Source organism: Equus quagga, chromosome 15, assembly GCF_021613505.1.
Source record: "Equus quagga isolate Etosha38 chromosome 15, UCLA_HA_Equagga_1.0, whole genome shotgun sequence".
NCBI lineage: Eukaryota > Metazoa > Chordata > Mammalia > Perissodactyla > Equidae > Equus > Equus quagga.
Window position 1 is genome coordinate 85,916,300 of NC_060281.1, and position 15,329 is coordinate 85,931,628.

Consider the following 15,329-nt stretch of genomic DNA (forward strand, 5'->3'; position numbering starts at 1 on the left):
TTTTTTTTTTAAATAAAATTCCAAATGTTTATAAACAGTCATCCTTCTCAGCCTCTGTTCCGCAGTCGCTGCATGTCTGCCTGGAGCGTGTCCCAGACAAGGCCCCTCCAGGTGTCGACAGGGAAATCTGAAATGGTTGTGACGTGAAAACAAGGTGGGACAGCCCAGCATGGGTCACAAGCTGCCAGCCAAGAAAAGGGGATTGGAGTGTCACTTTGACCCTGGGCCGTGTCTCGTGGCAGGATGTCATAGCCCGGGTCTGTCTGATTTGGAGTGGGGAGGGCTGTGTGGAGGCTCTGTCACCGCAGCATGGAGTCCTCCGAAGCCCCTTCGGTTCGCATGAACGTCTGTGAATGACGCTCCCAGGCAGCGCAGTTTGGTGTGCGTTCCGAGTCAGGGTTCACACTCAGCAGGACGAAGGTCAGCTGCAGTGACAGCTCGGGGTGGGGAAACCCTTATTTTCATTTCCTACTCAGTGATGTTGAAGCTTCCTTGATGTTAGGATGTCAGAGTTTTAAAATTTGGTCAACAGTCTAATACTAAAATAGAGGCTACTGTAAAGATCAACGGTTGCTTTGTGCGAGGTCAGAGGTCAGGGCTTTTTCCAATGGACGTGTTTCTGAAACTTAGGGAGAAGATGAGAAGAGCCCCAGACCCTACACCTCTTGGCCTTTTTGGTCAGTCTTACCTTTATGCAAATCCAAGAAGAGACGAGTGTTTGTTTCAGGTCCAGGCTGGTAGATTGGGGTCTGGCCCTCCCGTGCGTGGGTGATAGCAGTCGTTCAAAGATTGACGCCAGGTAAGCACTGTGACTCCGTCAGCGAATAAAGAAGTTCATCACCAGACAGTCAAGAAACAAACTCGGCCCTCAACACATCCTCCCAGTCAAAAAAGACTGGCTAGTGTCCAAAGGGTCCAGGAGAGATTGTCACCTTTAGCCAGGGGCAGGCACAAGAAACTGTGGGAGAAACGCTTTTTTCTTCCATCCCCTGCCCAGTGGGAGCAGGGCCTTGGGAAGCATCTGTGGAGCTGGTGTGTCCTTCATTGCTCACGGTGGCCCTGCCGCACGGGGTTTGCATTGCTCGCCTGTGCTCTGCTGGTGGCCAGGGTGGGTCCCGGGCACTCTCCCCTGCCCTCCTGGACGGATGTTCAACACACAGCTTTGTGGTCCCAGGTTCCATCTCTGCATTGCTGAGTCATTTCCTATGAATATGCATTGCTCTCCAACCTTTGCAAAACGCTCCCTTAACCCCTCATTATTGCCATCCAGCCACCAAACCATTTGTCTGTTCCCTTAGTTTCCTCCTCCTCTCCCTTTCTAGAACCCACTTCCAATCAGTCTTTTGCCTCCACGTTGCCAAATCAGTGGTGGTTCCTTCTCAGTTCTCCGATCTTCGCTGCTGCCTCCTCTTCCTGAACTAAATGTAGGAGGACCCACAGGCTGGTGCCAGGGCTCCTCTGACCGCTTGTCTGGCTGACTGTTGCTCCCTCCTAAGTGCCACCTCCTCCCGGGTGTCTGAGGCACTGCAAGCAGGGCTGGATCCCGCCCTGCTCCTCCCTCCACCCCATCTCAGCAAATGGAATCTTGGAGTCCTTCCTGACTCCTTGTTCTCGTGTTCGCTCCAGCCCCCAGTGCAACCATCACTCTCTTCAAAGTACAGTGCAGCCTCCCACCTCCACCAGCCGCCTCACCTCTGCTGGGCTCCCTGCCTCCCTCGGCCCCTGTAGCCCTTCCCCCACAGAGGCCAGAGCGACTTCTTGAGGCCTAAATCAAGTCGATTCTTGAAACCCTTCAGGGACTCCCACCACACTTGCCATGACCACAAGGCCCTAGGAGATGGGGCCCGTGCAGGCCCCTGTGACCTCAGCTGCCCCTGCTCTGCCTTGCTCACTGCAGTCCAGCCACTGCCGGCACGCCGTTCCTCCAAAGGGCCTAGGCCGCGCCCACCTCAGCCTTGGCAGGCGTCAGAAGTATCAGAGCCAGGGTTCACACCCCTCAGGCCCAAACTTAACCACATCACGGCTCCTGCATCATGCCGAGCACTGCCCCAACACGTTTAATTCCTACTAACCCTTTGAAGTGGGTAGGATACTCCCCCCCTTTCGCCGAGGTAAGGGGCACGCTCCCTCCAGAGCTCCAGTGCTCACCCTCTTGCCTCCCCACTGGGGCATCTTGTTTCTGAAAGGCCAGGGGCTTATGGAGCCGTTGCCTCCCAGCCTGCAGCCAGTGCTAAGAGACGATGGGTGCTAAGGGACGACAAGTGGCCCTCTCTGGGAACTGCTGCACAGACAACCATCGCATGTGACAGGCATTGCCTGTCTCCTGCCTGGAGCTGGAACTGCTCCAGGAGTAGCCTCTTGGCTCTGCCTAGGGAAGGGTTTGTCACCAGCACTCAACAGTCTTGCAGGAGGTGTTCATGTCCTAGGGGTGGGCTTAGGATGGAGGTGTTTATGTCAGGCAGACCAATTTCTCTGAGCCAAAAGAAACGTCTGGACTGCACTGACCTCAGATGTCCTCAGGCAGCATAGCCCCGTCTCAGAGGGCTGCCCAAAGCTGGTCGGTCGGTGGGGGGAAGGCGGGGAGGAGGAAGAGGAGAATGGACAGGGGCAGAGGGGAGCAGGAGAGGTGGGAGGGACAAGTCAGAGATAAAGTCTTGCCTAGTCCCACACCCTGCTCCAAACTCTCCAAGAGCTCCTGGTCAGTCACACTTGGAACGCAAATTTACAACACGTCCTCATGGTGCCTCTAGGCCATGCTCGGCAGACCGGGGCAAAGGTGGGGTCAGTGGGGAGACTGATGTGTGCCCCAGCCACGGACAAAGGTCCATAGGCAGTGGCTCACGTGCTCCAAGGAAGGAACGTGGAGCTTCAGGGCTGAAGCGGCTGCAGGGCCAAGGCCAGTGCAGTGACCAGGGCAAATGGCCAATGCGACTGGGAGCCAAGCCCCCAGACACCAGGGCCAACAGCCAGCTCTGGAGCTGCCCCACCCTGCCCCGCTCCTGAAGAGCTGCCGGGCTCAGGGCAAGCCGTGGACACAGCGCGATGGAGGCAGACAGCAGGTTCTTGGGCTTTCTGGTTTTGCTTCTCTCTCATGGAAGCTTGGGGTCACCTCGCACAACCAGGGCAGGAGCAGTCATCCTGGTTGGACCCACATCTGGACAGAGCTGCCTGAAGTCCCCTGTGGGTCACTCACCCACCCTGGGCAGTGCTCACAGGCTCCGTCTAGCCTGGAGAGCTTTGAATGGACCCAACCAGCACCCAGCTGCCCAGTACCAGGGCCGGGGCCCGCCGGGGAGGGCTTCGCTCGAACACTCCGCGGCCATTGCCCGACCTCCAGCTGCAACCAAGGCCGAGCAGGCTGCTCCTTGGCACCCAGCAGTGCGGGCAAGAAATCCAGCCACGTGCCCACTGGCCCCAGAGCTAGACCGAGCCTGCAGTGGAGCCACAGCACTCTGTACACCGAGGTGGCCTCTGGGGCCTGCAGGGATGGCTCGGGACAATCATAGCCAAAGTGCTCGTCCCTCCAGCAGTTCATGTGGCTTCCCTCGATCCTGCAAGGAACAAGAGAGGTTGCCACACCACAGAGGGGGTCAAATTCAATGCCCTCCATGGCCTGGGCCTGGGTGTGGCCACCCCAGTCGGCACCACACCTGCCACGTGTCTTAGAATCAGAATGGTGGAGTCTACAGTCAGAGCGGGCCTCTGATGGCAGGCCACAGCTCCGGGGACTGGAGGGAGGGGGTGCAAGTCCTCCTCTGGTCCCCTCCTCCTCAGAGGAGTAGTGGACGTACGCCCCAGCTGCGCTGAGTGGAGTAATACTATCATTTTTCACAAGTCTATGATGTGACTCTACTGTTGCCCCATTTTACAGATGGTGCAACTGAGGCTCCAGGAACTTAAACATCTCACCCAATGACCAACAGCAGGGTTCAGTCTGACCTCTCCTGTGTCTAGAGCAAGAGTCAAATGCCAGCACATCTGCTGACCACAGACATCCCTTGCCCTCTCTGGGCCTCAGTTTCCCCAAATTATAAAATGAGAACATACAAAAGCATCATACCTCATAGGATTATTCTGAGGATTAAATTACTTAGTATCCACACCCTGAGCTTTCCCCAGTCCCATCTCCAGCAGTCCCTTCCTCCTTGGGTACCAGAAGTCCCAAACCTGGGAGTTGTTCCTGCCTCTGTCCTCACATTCACACCCAATTCACCAGCACATCCTATCAAACTCTACCCTCAAAAGACAGCTGGAATCCACTATCTTCTCACCACCCACTGGCACCACCTGGTTTCCTCTGGGGCTCCTGCCCTGCCCACCACAGCAGCCACAGGGACATACCTCTCCCCTGTTCTAAATCCCTCTACGGCTCCCATGTCCCTCAAAAGAGGCATGGCCCACCAATCCCTACTCCATCTGTCCACAATCTCTCTATCCTCGTCCCTCCCTTTATCTCCCTCCACTCCAGCCTCTCAGGCCGCCTCACTCTTTCTTGCACCCCAGGCACCTGCCCACCTGCAGCACACACCCTGACTGTTCGTTCTGCCTGAAATACCCACCAGATCTCACACAGCTGCCTCCCTCACCTCCTCTCCTGACCACTGACTGTAAATCGCAGGCCAGTCCCACCCCTACTCCTGCTGCCCCTTGCCTGGCTCCACCTCTCTGTTCTCACCAGCCTCATGCCTGGTTCAGCCCAGAGCCGCCTCCCCGCTGGACTGCGGGCTCTGAGAGGCAGCTCTGTTTCATTCCCTGCCTTTTGCTCTTGGTTTCCAGAGCCAAGAGACTCGGCACACAGTAGGTGCTGTGCAAGGGTCAGCCATTACTATTACTAGTTAGGGGCCTTCCTCAGTCTGTGATGGAGGGCAGAGCAGGACCTGCACCACCTGGGTGTCCAGGGCATTGGGGTGAGAGCCCCCTTTTGAAAGGTCTTGAGGACTCAGTGAGACAAGGAGGTCTAGCACACAGTAGGTACTCAACAAATGCCCCGATCCTGGAATGAGGGTATTTTCATAATAATTATGTCCACACCCCAGCTCCATCAGCTGCTCTCCTGACTGAGCCCTAGTTTGGGCATCACGGCGTCCCTCCTGGAGATGACTCACCAGTTCCTTCAGGTCAAGGGCACAGGGCAGGTCCAGCACACAGTAGGAGCTTTATTAAAGCTCTGAGCGTTGGCTATTCTTGGCAGTTCTTCCTCTCAAGCTGGCCTCGCCTGGCCAGCAAGGCTGCTGCCCAGCCAGCCAGGCCTGGCGTCGCCCACCCAGGAGCAGCAGGGGGCAGGATTTCCCGCGGATCCTGGCCAGGTCCCTCCTCTATAGTTGGAAAGGAAACCAGCGGGGGTTAACCCTCCAGAGCCAGGCCGCCCCAGGCTGCCTCCTGTCCCCCTCTCCGCTTTATTCTGCGCCCACCTGGGCAGCCAGAGAGATGGTCGGAGACTGGCGGGTCCCCAGCCTGCTGGGTAGCGGCGGCGGCGTCAGACACGTGGGCCTCAGCCACCTGCCTACCCCTCTGCGCCTCAGTGTCCTCACCGGAGAAACGGGTTCCCCTAACTCAGGGTTAAAAATGAGTCCTCAGTGAGGAGCCGGACGCCGAGTGGGAAAACGGGGCCAGCCTCCCCCTCCCGCGGCCGACCCTGCGGGTAGGAAGCTCGCCATCGAGGCGGGGCGGCCTCAGCTATCCGGCCTGGGGAGGTCTGCTCGGGCGGAGGTGACTCTGCAGCCCCCGGCCCCTATCGCTTCCTGAGTGGGTCCTGGGGACCGCCGGGCCGTGCGGCCCGCCTAGGGAAGCCACTGCGGGGCAATTAAAGCTCCAAACCTCTCCCCAGGAGACCAAGGAGGGTGGAAGGGGTCGTGGGAACCAGCTTGGGTGGGATGGCCGCCTGGGCTCGGAGGGTCGCCTGGCAGACCCCTCGGCTCAGACCGGACTCCCGGCCCGCCCCGCTCAGGAGGCTCCGGCTCCAGCTCCTCCCCCGCCCGCCCTGCCCGGCCCGGAACGGCGCGGCCCCTTTAAGAGCGCGGCCGCCCGCCCCCTCCAGGCCGGATCCGAATTCCAGGGAGGCGGGGCGGAGGCCGCGGGCACCGGGATCCGCGCTGCTCGGGCGGCGCCTCCCTGCGGCGGCCCGGCCCGGCTCCGGCCCCCGCCAGGGCAATGCTCCCCGAGGCCGCGGGATGAGCCAGGTGAGCGTGGGGACCCCTAGCACCCCCTGCCCGGCGCGCACTGATGGGACCTGGCGGCTACGGTTGCGGCCTGTGTTCCTCGGGCTGTGTGACCTTGGACGGCCCCGCACCCTCTCTGGGCTGAAGGCAAAGGACAGCAGGGGCTGGCGGAGGCCGTTCTGAGTCCCGGCCTGGGGCTCTAGGGAGGCTTCTCGGAGGAGGCGGGGCCTGGCCCCGGCCCACGGGCTGCCGGATCGCGCTGGGGATCAGCAACGCGGCCCGGCTCCGGCAGCCACTGCTCTGCGACCTTGAGTGAGCTCTTACCCTCTCCGAGCCTCAGTTGCCTCATCTGTAAAATGGAGACAGTATCACTGCGTGCTCAGCCCTGGCCACGGTCACTGAGGTTACGGTTACTATTACTGCTATGGCGTTGTTATAATGACACAGTCCTTCGTGAACTGGGGGCTGACGGAGGACCCGGGACCTTCCCGGAGGAGGGAGGAGGTGGGGTCGGCACCAGCCCTGAGCAGTGGAGCCAACCCCTCCCTGAGGTCTGATCGGGTTCCTCTCCTGTTCTCTGTGAGCGCCCGGCCGTGGGCTTCATCTTCTAGGGCTCAGCTCTTCACCTATCACACCGGGCAACAAGGACGGGGGACCCCCCCTGCCTGGTCTCCCATTACCCCCCTAAAAGAGCCAAACACCAAACCCTTATGGACGCTAAGTCATTTCCAAAAATTATCCCATTAGATCCTACGAGGAAGGTAATATTGTACCCATTTCGCAGACGAGGAAACTGAGGTGCAGTTCTTCATAGCTGGCACACGAACCCAGGCATTTGGCCTGAAATGACAGGCGGGTGCAGGTGGTCAGCGGCTTAGTCTGTCCTGAGTGCTTGCTGGGTCCTCACCCCAGTCTGACCTGTGTCCCTGCCCACAGTGACTCGGCTGGCCCGGGCATGGCGGACCCAGTGGCGGGCATCGCGGGCTCGGCAGCCAAGAGCGTGCGGCCGTTCCGCTCCAGTGAGGCCTATGTGGAGGCCATGAAGGAGGACCTGGCCGAGTGGCTCAACGCCCTGTACGGCCTGGGTCTGCCCAGTGGTGGCGATGGCTTCCTGACGGGGCTGGCCACGGGCACCACCCTGTGCCAGCATGCCAACGCTGTCACAGAGGCCGCCCGCGCTTTGGCCGCTGCCCGCCCGGCCCGTGGCGTGGCCTTCCAGGCGCACAGCGTGGCGCCCGGCTCCTTCATGGCCCGCGACAACGTGGCCACCTTCATCGGCTGGTGCCGCACGGAGCTGGGCGTGCCCGAAGTGCTCATGTTCGAGACCGAGGACCTGGTGCTGCGCAAGAACGAGAAGAGTGTGGTGCTGTGCCTGCTGGAGGTGGCGCGGCGCGGGGCCCGCCTCGGCCTGCTCGCCCCTCGCCTCGTGCAGTTCGAACAGGAGATCGAGCGGGAGCTGCGCGCTGCACCCCTGGCCCCCAACGCCCCCGCTGCTGAGGACCCCACCGAAAGCACCGCGGTCCCCGGGGCTCCCCACCGCGGGCCCCGCATGACGCCCAGCGACCTGCGCAACCTCGACGAGCTGGTGAGTTCTCTGCTGAGCACTGTGTGCCAGGCTCCAGACATGGAGCCAGGCCTGCAACTGGTCCTTGAACCTCTCAGGGCCCACCCTGCTATCTGCAGGACAGCCGGCCCCACGAAAAGGGTGCATATGTTGAGCACCAAGTGTATACCTGACCCCAAGGAGATGAGCAGGCCCAGAGAGGGAGAGGTGCCAGTTGAGGTCACACGGCCCAGCTGGGCCTGGGATACAATCCGGGCATCCATGGAATGATCTCCCGCCTTCCTTTGGGCGCTAACCGTGCGCTAGATAAGTGCTGTGTATGCCTTCCTCCAGGGGCCGCAGGATTTGAGCACCTCCTGTATGCCCTCCCTGCGCTCCAGTGCTAGACAGTTGCAGCCACAACATCATGGAACGTGAGGTTGAGTGGGTGCCTGAGACTCTTGGCCCTGGGCAAGGTGCCTGGTACAGAGCAGGCGCTCAGTGAATGCCTAGGAAGCTCCCAGGGGCTCTGCAGGCCCATCCCACTCCCCAGGGCCCTTATCACTTATCTGGGAAGCCAAGCCCGGAGCTGCTGCTGCTGTGGGAGCTGCAGGATTAGTTCTGCTCCGAGCATAGATGTGCGGGACCCTGACCCCGGCTCCCTCCTCCTCCTAGGTGTCCCTGACACCCCCATGGCTGGGCCAAGAGTTTCCTTCTTATCAGGAGGTCAGGACTATGATGTGCCCGTCCTGGAGGCGGGTAGCCGCCTGGCCGTGGGCAGAGGCTCCACCCCGCCCCACCCCTGTCCTGGGCTGGAGTCGCGCAAGGCCCCACCTGCTCATTTCCTCTGGTTCTGCTGTGGGCGCTGAGGCGGGCAGGGCCGCCCACATAGCCAGCCTGGCAGCTCCCAGCCTGGGGGGGCATGTGGGCAGACGTGTGCTTGCTGGGCGGGTGGCCTGTGTGTGCATGTTGGTGTGTGTGTGCCCCTCGTGTCTGTGGCACCCCCACCTCAGTGTGGTGTGGGCCCCCAACACTCGTGTCCTATGACCTGCCTCCTCCCAGGACCTGGCCTCCCTGTGGGCCTGAGCCTTCATGTCTGTGAAGGGGGTGAAGGGGGAGTGAGGACAGGCTCCAGGGCTCCTCCTTGGCACAGACCCTGGCCTGACCACAGCTCCGCCATCTTATCCTGCTCAGTTCCCTGACCCCTGCTAGCCAAAGAGAAAGGAGAGCTGGTAAAGGTCAAGTGTAGAGGCTGCACCCACGTCTGGGGCAACACAGTCCATGTCCCCGTTCCCCAGAGGACTTACTTCCTCCTGACCCTGAGCTGCTGACATCAGGCCCCAGAAGGAGGGATTTGACCCCTGACCCCCAGCCTCTCCTCTCTGGCCTCAGGTGAGGGAGATCTTAGGCCGATGCACCTGCCCAGATCAGTTTCCCATGATCAAGGTTTCCGAGGGGAAGTACCGCGTGGGAGACTCCAGCTTGCTCATCTTTGTGCGGGTAAGAGCGAGGGGCTGCCTCGGCAGGTGGCAGCCTAGGGGGTGGGCTGCCAGGCCCAGGGGAAGGCCGTGACCTGCGCACGCCGGCTCTCACAGGTGCTGAGGAGCCACGTGATGGTGCGTGTGGGTGGCGGCTGGGACACGCTGGAGCACTACCTGGACAAGCACGACCCTTGCCGCTGTTCCTCAGGTCAGTGCCAACCGGACGTGGGCGGGTGGGTGAGAGGGTGGGGGTCTCATCTCTGTGGTCCCACCCCTCACAGGCCACCCATCTTCTCTTCCCGCAGGCCACCGTCCACCCCAGCTGAGGGCCCGCACCTTCTCCCCACAGAGGGTGTCGCCCACACCCAGCCCCCGTGCTGGTAGCCCAGCCCCTGGGGGTGAGCGCCGGGGCTCCCGGCCCGAGGTGACACCCATTAGCTTACGCAGCTCAAAGGACGGGCTCGAGACCCCGCTCAGGTGAGAGGCAGGAGGACAGGGAGTGGGGGTGGGGGGGTGTCCGCCCTGGCCCGGATGACAAAGGAGCCTGTGCTCCAGAGTGACTCACACCCTGGGAAAAGTTCCCGTGGGTGGGGGCGGGCATGGCTTCCCATCTCCATGGCAACCCAACCAAACGAACAACACAGCTGGGGCGGGCCCTGGGGGCTGGGTGGCGGCCAGTCCAACCCTGCTTCCCTCTGGCCTGCCCAGGAAACGGGAGGCCTGGGGAGCAGGAGCTGAGGGCCCGGAGGCCTTACCTCTTCCGCTGCCTTGGGGTGGGGGAGAGGCTGGCTGCAGGAAGCTGCTGCAGTGTCTCTTACTTCTCCTTGGAAGTCCCCAGGACAGACAGAAGCCCTTGACGGCCCCCACCAACACCCCACCACTACCACAGGTGTCTTCCCAGCCCCCCCAACCACAGATCTGCTGGTTCGTTCCTCCCCCTGCCCTTTCTGCACAAGTCCTCTCTCCAAGGTGCCCCATCCTTCTCTCTTGTTCCCCTGCCCCAGGGCCCGGGACCAGCTGCCCCCCCATCCCCGCTCCCGCCGCTACTCCGGGGACAGCGACTCCTCAGCCTCCTCAGCCCAGAGTGGCCCTCTTGGTGCCCGCAGTGACGACTCAGGCACTGGCCCCAGGAGGGAGCGGCCCAGCCGGCGGTTGACCACAGGCACCCCAGCCTCCCCGAGACGGCCCCCTGCCCCGCGCAGCCAGTCCCGAGACCGGCTGGATCGGGGGCGGCCCCGTGGGGCGTTGGGAGGCAGGGGATCCCAGCTGTCGGCCCCCAGCCCCGCCCGGCGGGCCCGGAGCCACAGCCGTGAGGAGCAGGCTGTGCTGCTCGTGCATAGGGACCGAGATGGGCAGCACTCGTGGGTGCCACGGGGCAGAGGCAGTCCCCAGACCCCCCGTGCGCGCAGCCCTGCAGCCCCCCGGCCTCCCCGGGTCTCCAGCCCCAGTCCAGAGTTGGGCACCACACCGGCCAGTGTCTTCCGCACACCCCTGCAGCTTGACCCGCAGCAGGAGCAGCAGCTCTTCCGGCGCCTGGAAGAGGAGTTCCTGGCCAATGCCCGAGCCCTTCAGGCTGCTGCTGGCGGGAGCCCCACTGGACCAGCCCCTGACCCAGCTCGGGCCCCAGACCCTCCAGCTCCTGACTCGGCCTACTGTTCCTCCAGCTCTTCCTCTTCGTCCCTCAGCGTCCTGGGTGGCAAGTGTGGCCAACCCGGAGACTCTGGCCGGATGGCCAATGGGCTGCCTGGGCCCCGAGGCCCAGCCCTGTCCAGCTCTTCTGATGAAGGCAGCCCCTGCCCTGGTGTAGGGGGCCCACCAGATGCACCTGGGAGGCCCCTGGCCGGCCCGGAACTGCCAAGGACCTGGGCACGGGGCCGGATGGATACACAGCCAGACCGAAAACCCTCACGCATTCCCACACCCCAGGGCCCCCGCCGCCCATCTGGACCCACGGAGCCCAGGGCCTGGCATGCCCTGCACTCGGTCAGCCCAAGAGCTGAGCCAGATTCCTGGATGTGATGGACCAGCCCAGCTGTCCCCAGGTCCCCATTCCTTCTCCTTTTCCTTTGTGGCCTTAACCCCACTGCATCAGGGAGCCCCCCCTGCCTCTCGGGTACCAGACCTCATGGGACCAGACCCCGTGGGACCACATGGCACAATGGGACCTCTGTTGTACATTCCGGTTGGGGGATGAGCATTGCTATTTAATTACTAATATTATTGAATGCCTTAGAGGAGGCCGGGCCAGCCCAGTGAGGACCCCTTCCGAGGTCCTGTGGCCCTGCAGAGCCTGACAGTAAAGTATTGTTTCAGCTACTTGTGTCTGCTTCTTGGGGACTCAGCCTTGGGGCTATCACATCGTTCTGGGGCCCTCATTACAAGTTGGGATTTTGGAGTTAAGTGACAGGGGGTAATGCCTGGCAGCTCTGACCTCCAGGACTCAGTTTACCTTGCCCATCCCAGAAATGCCAGGTGCATGTGAATTGTCCTTTATTACCTCCTGAGAGGCGTGACTTAAGAGTTTGTCCAGTGAAACTCCAGGAGTAGTCTGAGAGCTTCCAATCAGATTCATAGCCAGTTCCCTTCCATCCAATGGGATCATGACGCAGTGAGGTCCAGAAAAGACTGACCTTGTCCACTGGGGCCTGGGGCCTGGCTGGGTCCAATGAGGCTCAAAGAGAAGCCTGTCGCCCAGGAGACTGGGTGGGAGCTTTCCTCATCCAATCACGGAAAAAACTCTGTTCTGTCCAATCCGAGAGAAGTTGGGCGATCTCGTCCAATCCAGGTCCCTGGTTGTTCCAGTCAAATAGGCGTTGGCCATCCGCCCCCCCCCCCCCCCCCCCCCATTGGCGGCGGCGTCCAATTCGGTCACATGAGGCTGCAGCGCGCCGGGTGCAGCGCCCCCTGCAGGCGCAGGGCCGGGTGCGCAGGGCGGGCGCGCACCAGAGCGCAGCGCAGCAGCTCGCGGAAGAGACGCAGCACGTGCCAGTTGTACTTGGCGGAGCACTCGAGGTAGCCGCAGCGCCAGCCTCTGCGCACCAGGGCGGCCAGCGCGCGCCGAGGCCCGAAGCGCAGCCGCTGCCGGTCCCGCTTGTTGCCTACCACGAAGATGGGCGCCTCCGGTGCGCCCGCCGGCCTGGGGGCCAGATGGGGATGAGGGCCGCGGGATCCCACGGCCGTTGAATCCCCCCAGTGGGTATAGACACTCAGGAGCATCCCCTCCTGTGGCCAGAGACCCCCAGCAAACACCAGACCCGCGTGGCCCAAACACCAGATACAGCTGGAGACCTTCCCATGGACAAAGGCCTGGCCCGGCAGGCCTGAGACCCGACCCATGGCAGCGGAAGGACCCACCCAATCCCCTCGGGCAAAGGCCCAGCCAGACTGGCAAAAGCTCCCCACCCCTCTCCTCCGCACCCACAGCTCGGGCCGCGCCCCCACCTGGTCTCGGCGATGCGCTGCCGCAGCGCCTTCACGTAGTCGAAGCTGTCCGGGCTGCAGATGTCGTAGACGAGCACGAAGGCGTCCGTGTCCTGCAAGCTCCAGTCCTTAGGATCCTGCCACTCCTGGGGGCGGGAGGCCGGGGTTTGCCGGAGCCCCCTTGCCACGCTCCCACGCCCCGACCTTCTGCAGGGGCCTCGACGGTGAACTCATAGTTCATCCTCAGGCCTCGGCCGTCCCCATCCCCATCCCCATCTCTGCGCCCTCTCCCGCCAGCTCCCTGGGCCCCACTGTCCTCATGGCCGTCAGGGTAGAAATTTACAAGCAGTGCCTGAAGCCGGTCACCTCCTTCACTCCCGGTCTCCTCTCTGCCCACCCCCTATCCTCTTCCTCCTCCTCCCAGCTTTCCACAGCTCAGCTTGGGTAAGGCCCCTCCCCTCCCTAGACCCTAGCTCTGGTTACTACTGCCTTCAGATTAATTCCAAAGCTCGCGGCCCCGTGTTACCCCAGCCCTCGGAGAACACTGATTGTCGGCAGCTGTACACATTTAGGCTCCGGCCTAAGCACAAGCTGTCCTTTCCAGCTGGAAGGCTTTTGCCACTTTTTTAAATCAAAACTTCACTCATCCTTCCAGGTTCAGCCCAAATGCCACCCCCTCCAGGAAGCCTTGCTTAATCCTGCCTGTTCTTTCCTCTTCACCTCTCGGAGGCGTCCGGCTCCAAGGATTCAGTCTGTCCTGGACTTTGCACAAATTACCAAACGGGTCTTTGCTCCAGATCACAGGAATGAGGGAGCAGAGAATGACCCCCCGAGGAAGTACACCCCTGTGTCTGGCCCCAACCTCTCCCACTGCGGCCCTGCTCAAGGCCGCAAACACACAAAGCTCTCTCTCAGGGAAGCGCGACCGTGCTCCGCTACGCGCTGATCCGGACCCGCCAGCGGAGGCAGGCAAAGAAAGGCACTTAGGCGAGGGAGAAGAAGCCACTTTGCAAACCGGGGCTTCGGGCCTGGTCTTGGGAGCCTCCAGGCCGGCGAGAAGGGGTGAGACATACGTAGACCAGGACACACATTCATCCTCCTATGCATGAACCCAGTCAGACATCCCAGGGCTGTCCACGCGGACGCGCACGTGTGCACCGAGCACCCCCCCCCCCCCACACACACACGCTGTCAAACGCCCTGACCCGCCCGTGGAGCCGCTACCTCTGGACCCCCGGGGCTCACACCCGGGCCAGCGCCGTCGCCGTCCCGGATGCTGAGGTCGTAGACAGCGCCGTCGAGCAGCACCGCGGGCCGGTAGAGGCGCGGCCCGTCCGTGGGCCGGTGGCGCTCGGGGTAGTCTCCGAACAGGAACTGACGGATGATGGCCGTCTTGCCCACACCCGGGGCGCCCAGCACGGCCACCCGCAGGCTGCCCCCCATGGCCCGCGCGCGCTGCCGCGCCCCGCGCTGGGAAGCCTCATGGGCCGGCGCCGCGCCGTGCGCCCTGCCCCGTGCGCCCCAGCCCCGCCTCACTCCTCATCGCCCCCCGGCGCACCCGGGGCCCGACGAGGCCAGGTCAGGGGACGGAGCTGGCGGCGGGAGGCCGGACAGACAGCCGCGCAGGCCGACGGCGGACGCACGAGCAGCTCCGGCGGGTGCAGAAGCTCTGGAGAGATGAGCCGGCGCGCGGCGCGCAGACACCGCCTCGGCCCCGCAGCGCGACCGGAGGCGCCACGGGCAGCGCAGGCACCGAGGTCCGACCTCCCGGCCGCGCGGGTCCACAGCGGCGCGGGGCGCGGGGCAGCGCTGCCTCTCGGTGCCTCCGTCCCTCCGTCCTTCTCTCGCTCCAGCGCCCGGAGTCGCCGCCCCAGCCGGCGGTGCGAGCGAGCGAGCGAGCGGAGCCTCCGGGAGGCAGCGATGAGGTAACCGCCCGCCCACCTCTCCCACCTCCCCCTACCCGCCCAGGACGCCCCTTCCGGGAAGGGTCGCAAGAAGGTGACTGGGGCGCAGGGAGCCCGGGGAGAAACCCACCCTCTCGGCGAACAGCGATCCTCTCACCGGTTCCAAAATAGAAGTCCCTTCCCGCCCACGTCCGCGTCCGCTCCTCCAAACACCGCTCCCCAAGCTGGCTCGAGACAAACCCCGGCCCGCCGGAGTCAGGCCGCCCGGGGTCGGATCCAGCCCTGGCTGTGTGACCTTGGGCGAGTCGCCGCACTGCGCTGGCTCTCGGCTCCGCATCCATCAAAGGCAGACACCGTTTCTTGAGAACTTACTACATGCCAGGCTTTTTACTAAACTGTTACCTACGTGATGGTGATCCTGGAAGCCACAGGCTCCACCTGGTATCTCCGTTTGAGAGAGAACACAGGCCCGAGAGGGGACTCTCCAGGGTTGGGGGAAGTGGATGGCCCCTGACCTGCAGCCTTGTGGTCCCTCTGAGGAGCACCCCCCCCCCCCATGTCAAATGGCCGTCACTGAGGGAGGGCGGGAGAGAGGGTGCTGAGTGAGTACCCACTGGGTCACAGCAACTCAGCCCCAAATCCCTGTCCCAACAAGGCTGAAAGATCCAGCAATTGGCCAACACCACCTTGGTCCCTGCTAAGGCCAACTTTTCTGCCCGAGTCTCCACCTGCAGCTTCCCTCAAAGCCCAAATGCCCGCTCCCTGGGGCCTGGTGAGAAGCTTTTTCCGCATCACAGCTTGGAAAGTCTGGGTTTGCCCACCC

At 62.7% G+C, this 15,329-nt stretch overlaps 2 protein-coding genes across 2 annotated transcripts; one reads left to right on the forward strand and one right to left on the reverse strand.

Annotated features, from left to right (window-relative positions):
- Nucleotides 1-6,052: 6,052 nt before the first annotated feature.
- On the forward strand, nt 6,053-11,498 carry GAS2L1 (growth arrest specific 2 like 1). Its single transcript, XM_046641176.1, has 6 exons — nt 6,053-6,179; nt 7,095-7,743; nt 9,094-9,201; nt 9,297-9,390; nt 9,488-9,659; nt 10,187-11,498. The coding sequence occupies exons 2-6, from the start codon at nt 7,114-7,116 to the stop codon at nt 11,199-11,201; spliced, it is 2,019 nt and encodes a 672-aa protein (XP_046497132.1). The 5' UTR covers nt 6,053-6,179; nt 7,095-7,113; the 3' UTR covers nt 11,202-11,498.
- A 525-nt stretch (nt 11,499-12,023) lies between these two features.
- On the reverse strand, nt 12,024-14,532 carry RASL10A (RAS like family 10 member A). Its single transcript, XM_046641177.1, has 3 exons — nt 13,827-14,532; nt 12,624-12,748; nt 12,024-12,318 (listed from the first exon to the last, which is right to left on the reverse strand). The coding sequence occupies exons 1-3, from the start codon at nt 14,043-14,045 to the stop codon at nt 12,051-12,053; spliced, it is 612 nt and encodes a 203-aa protein (XP_046497133.1). The 5' UTR covers nt 14,046-14,532; the 3' UTR covers nt 12,024-12,050.
- Nucleotides 14,533-15,329: the final 797 nt, after the last annotated feature.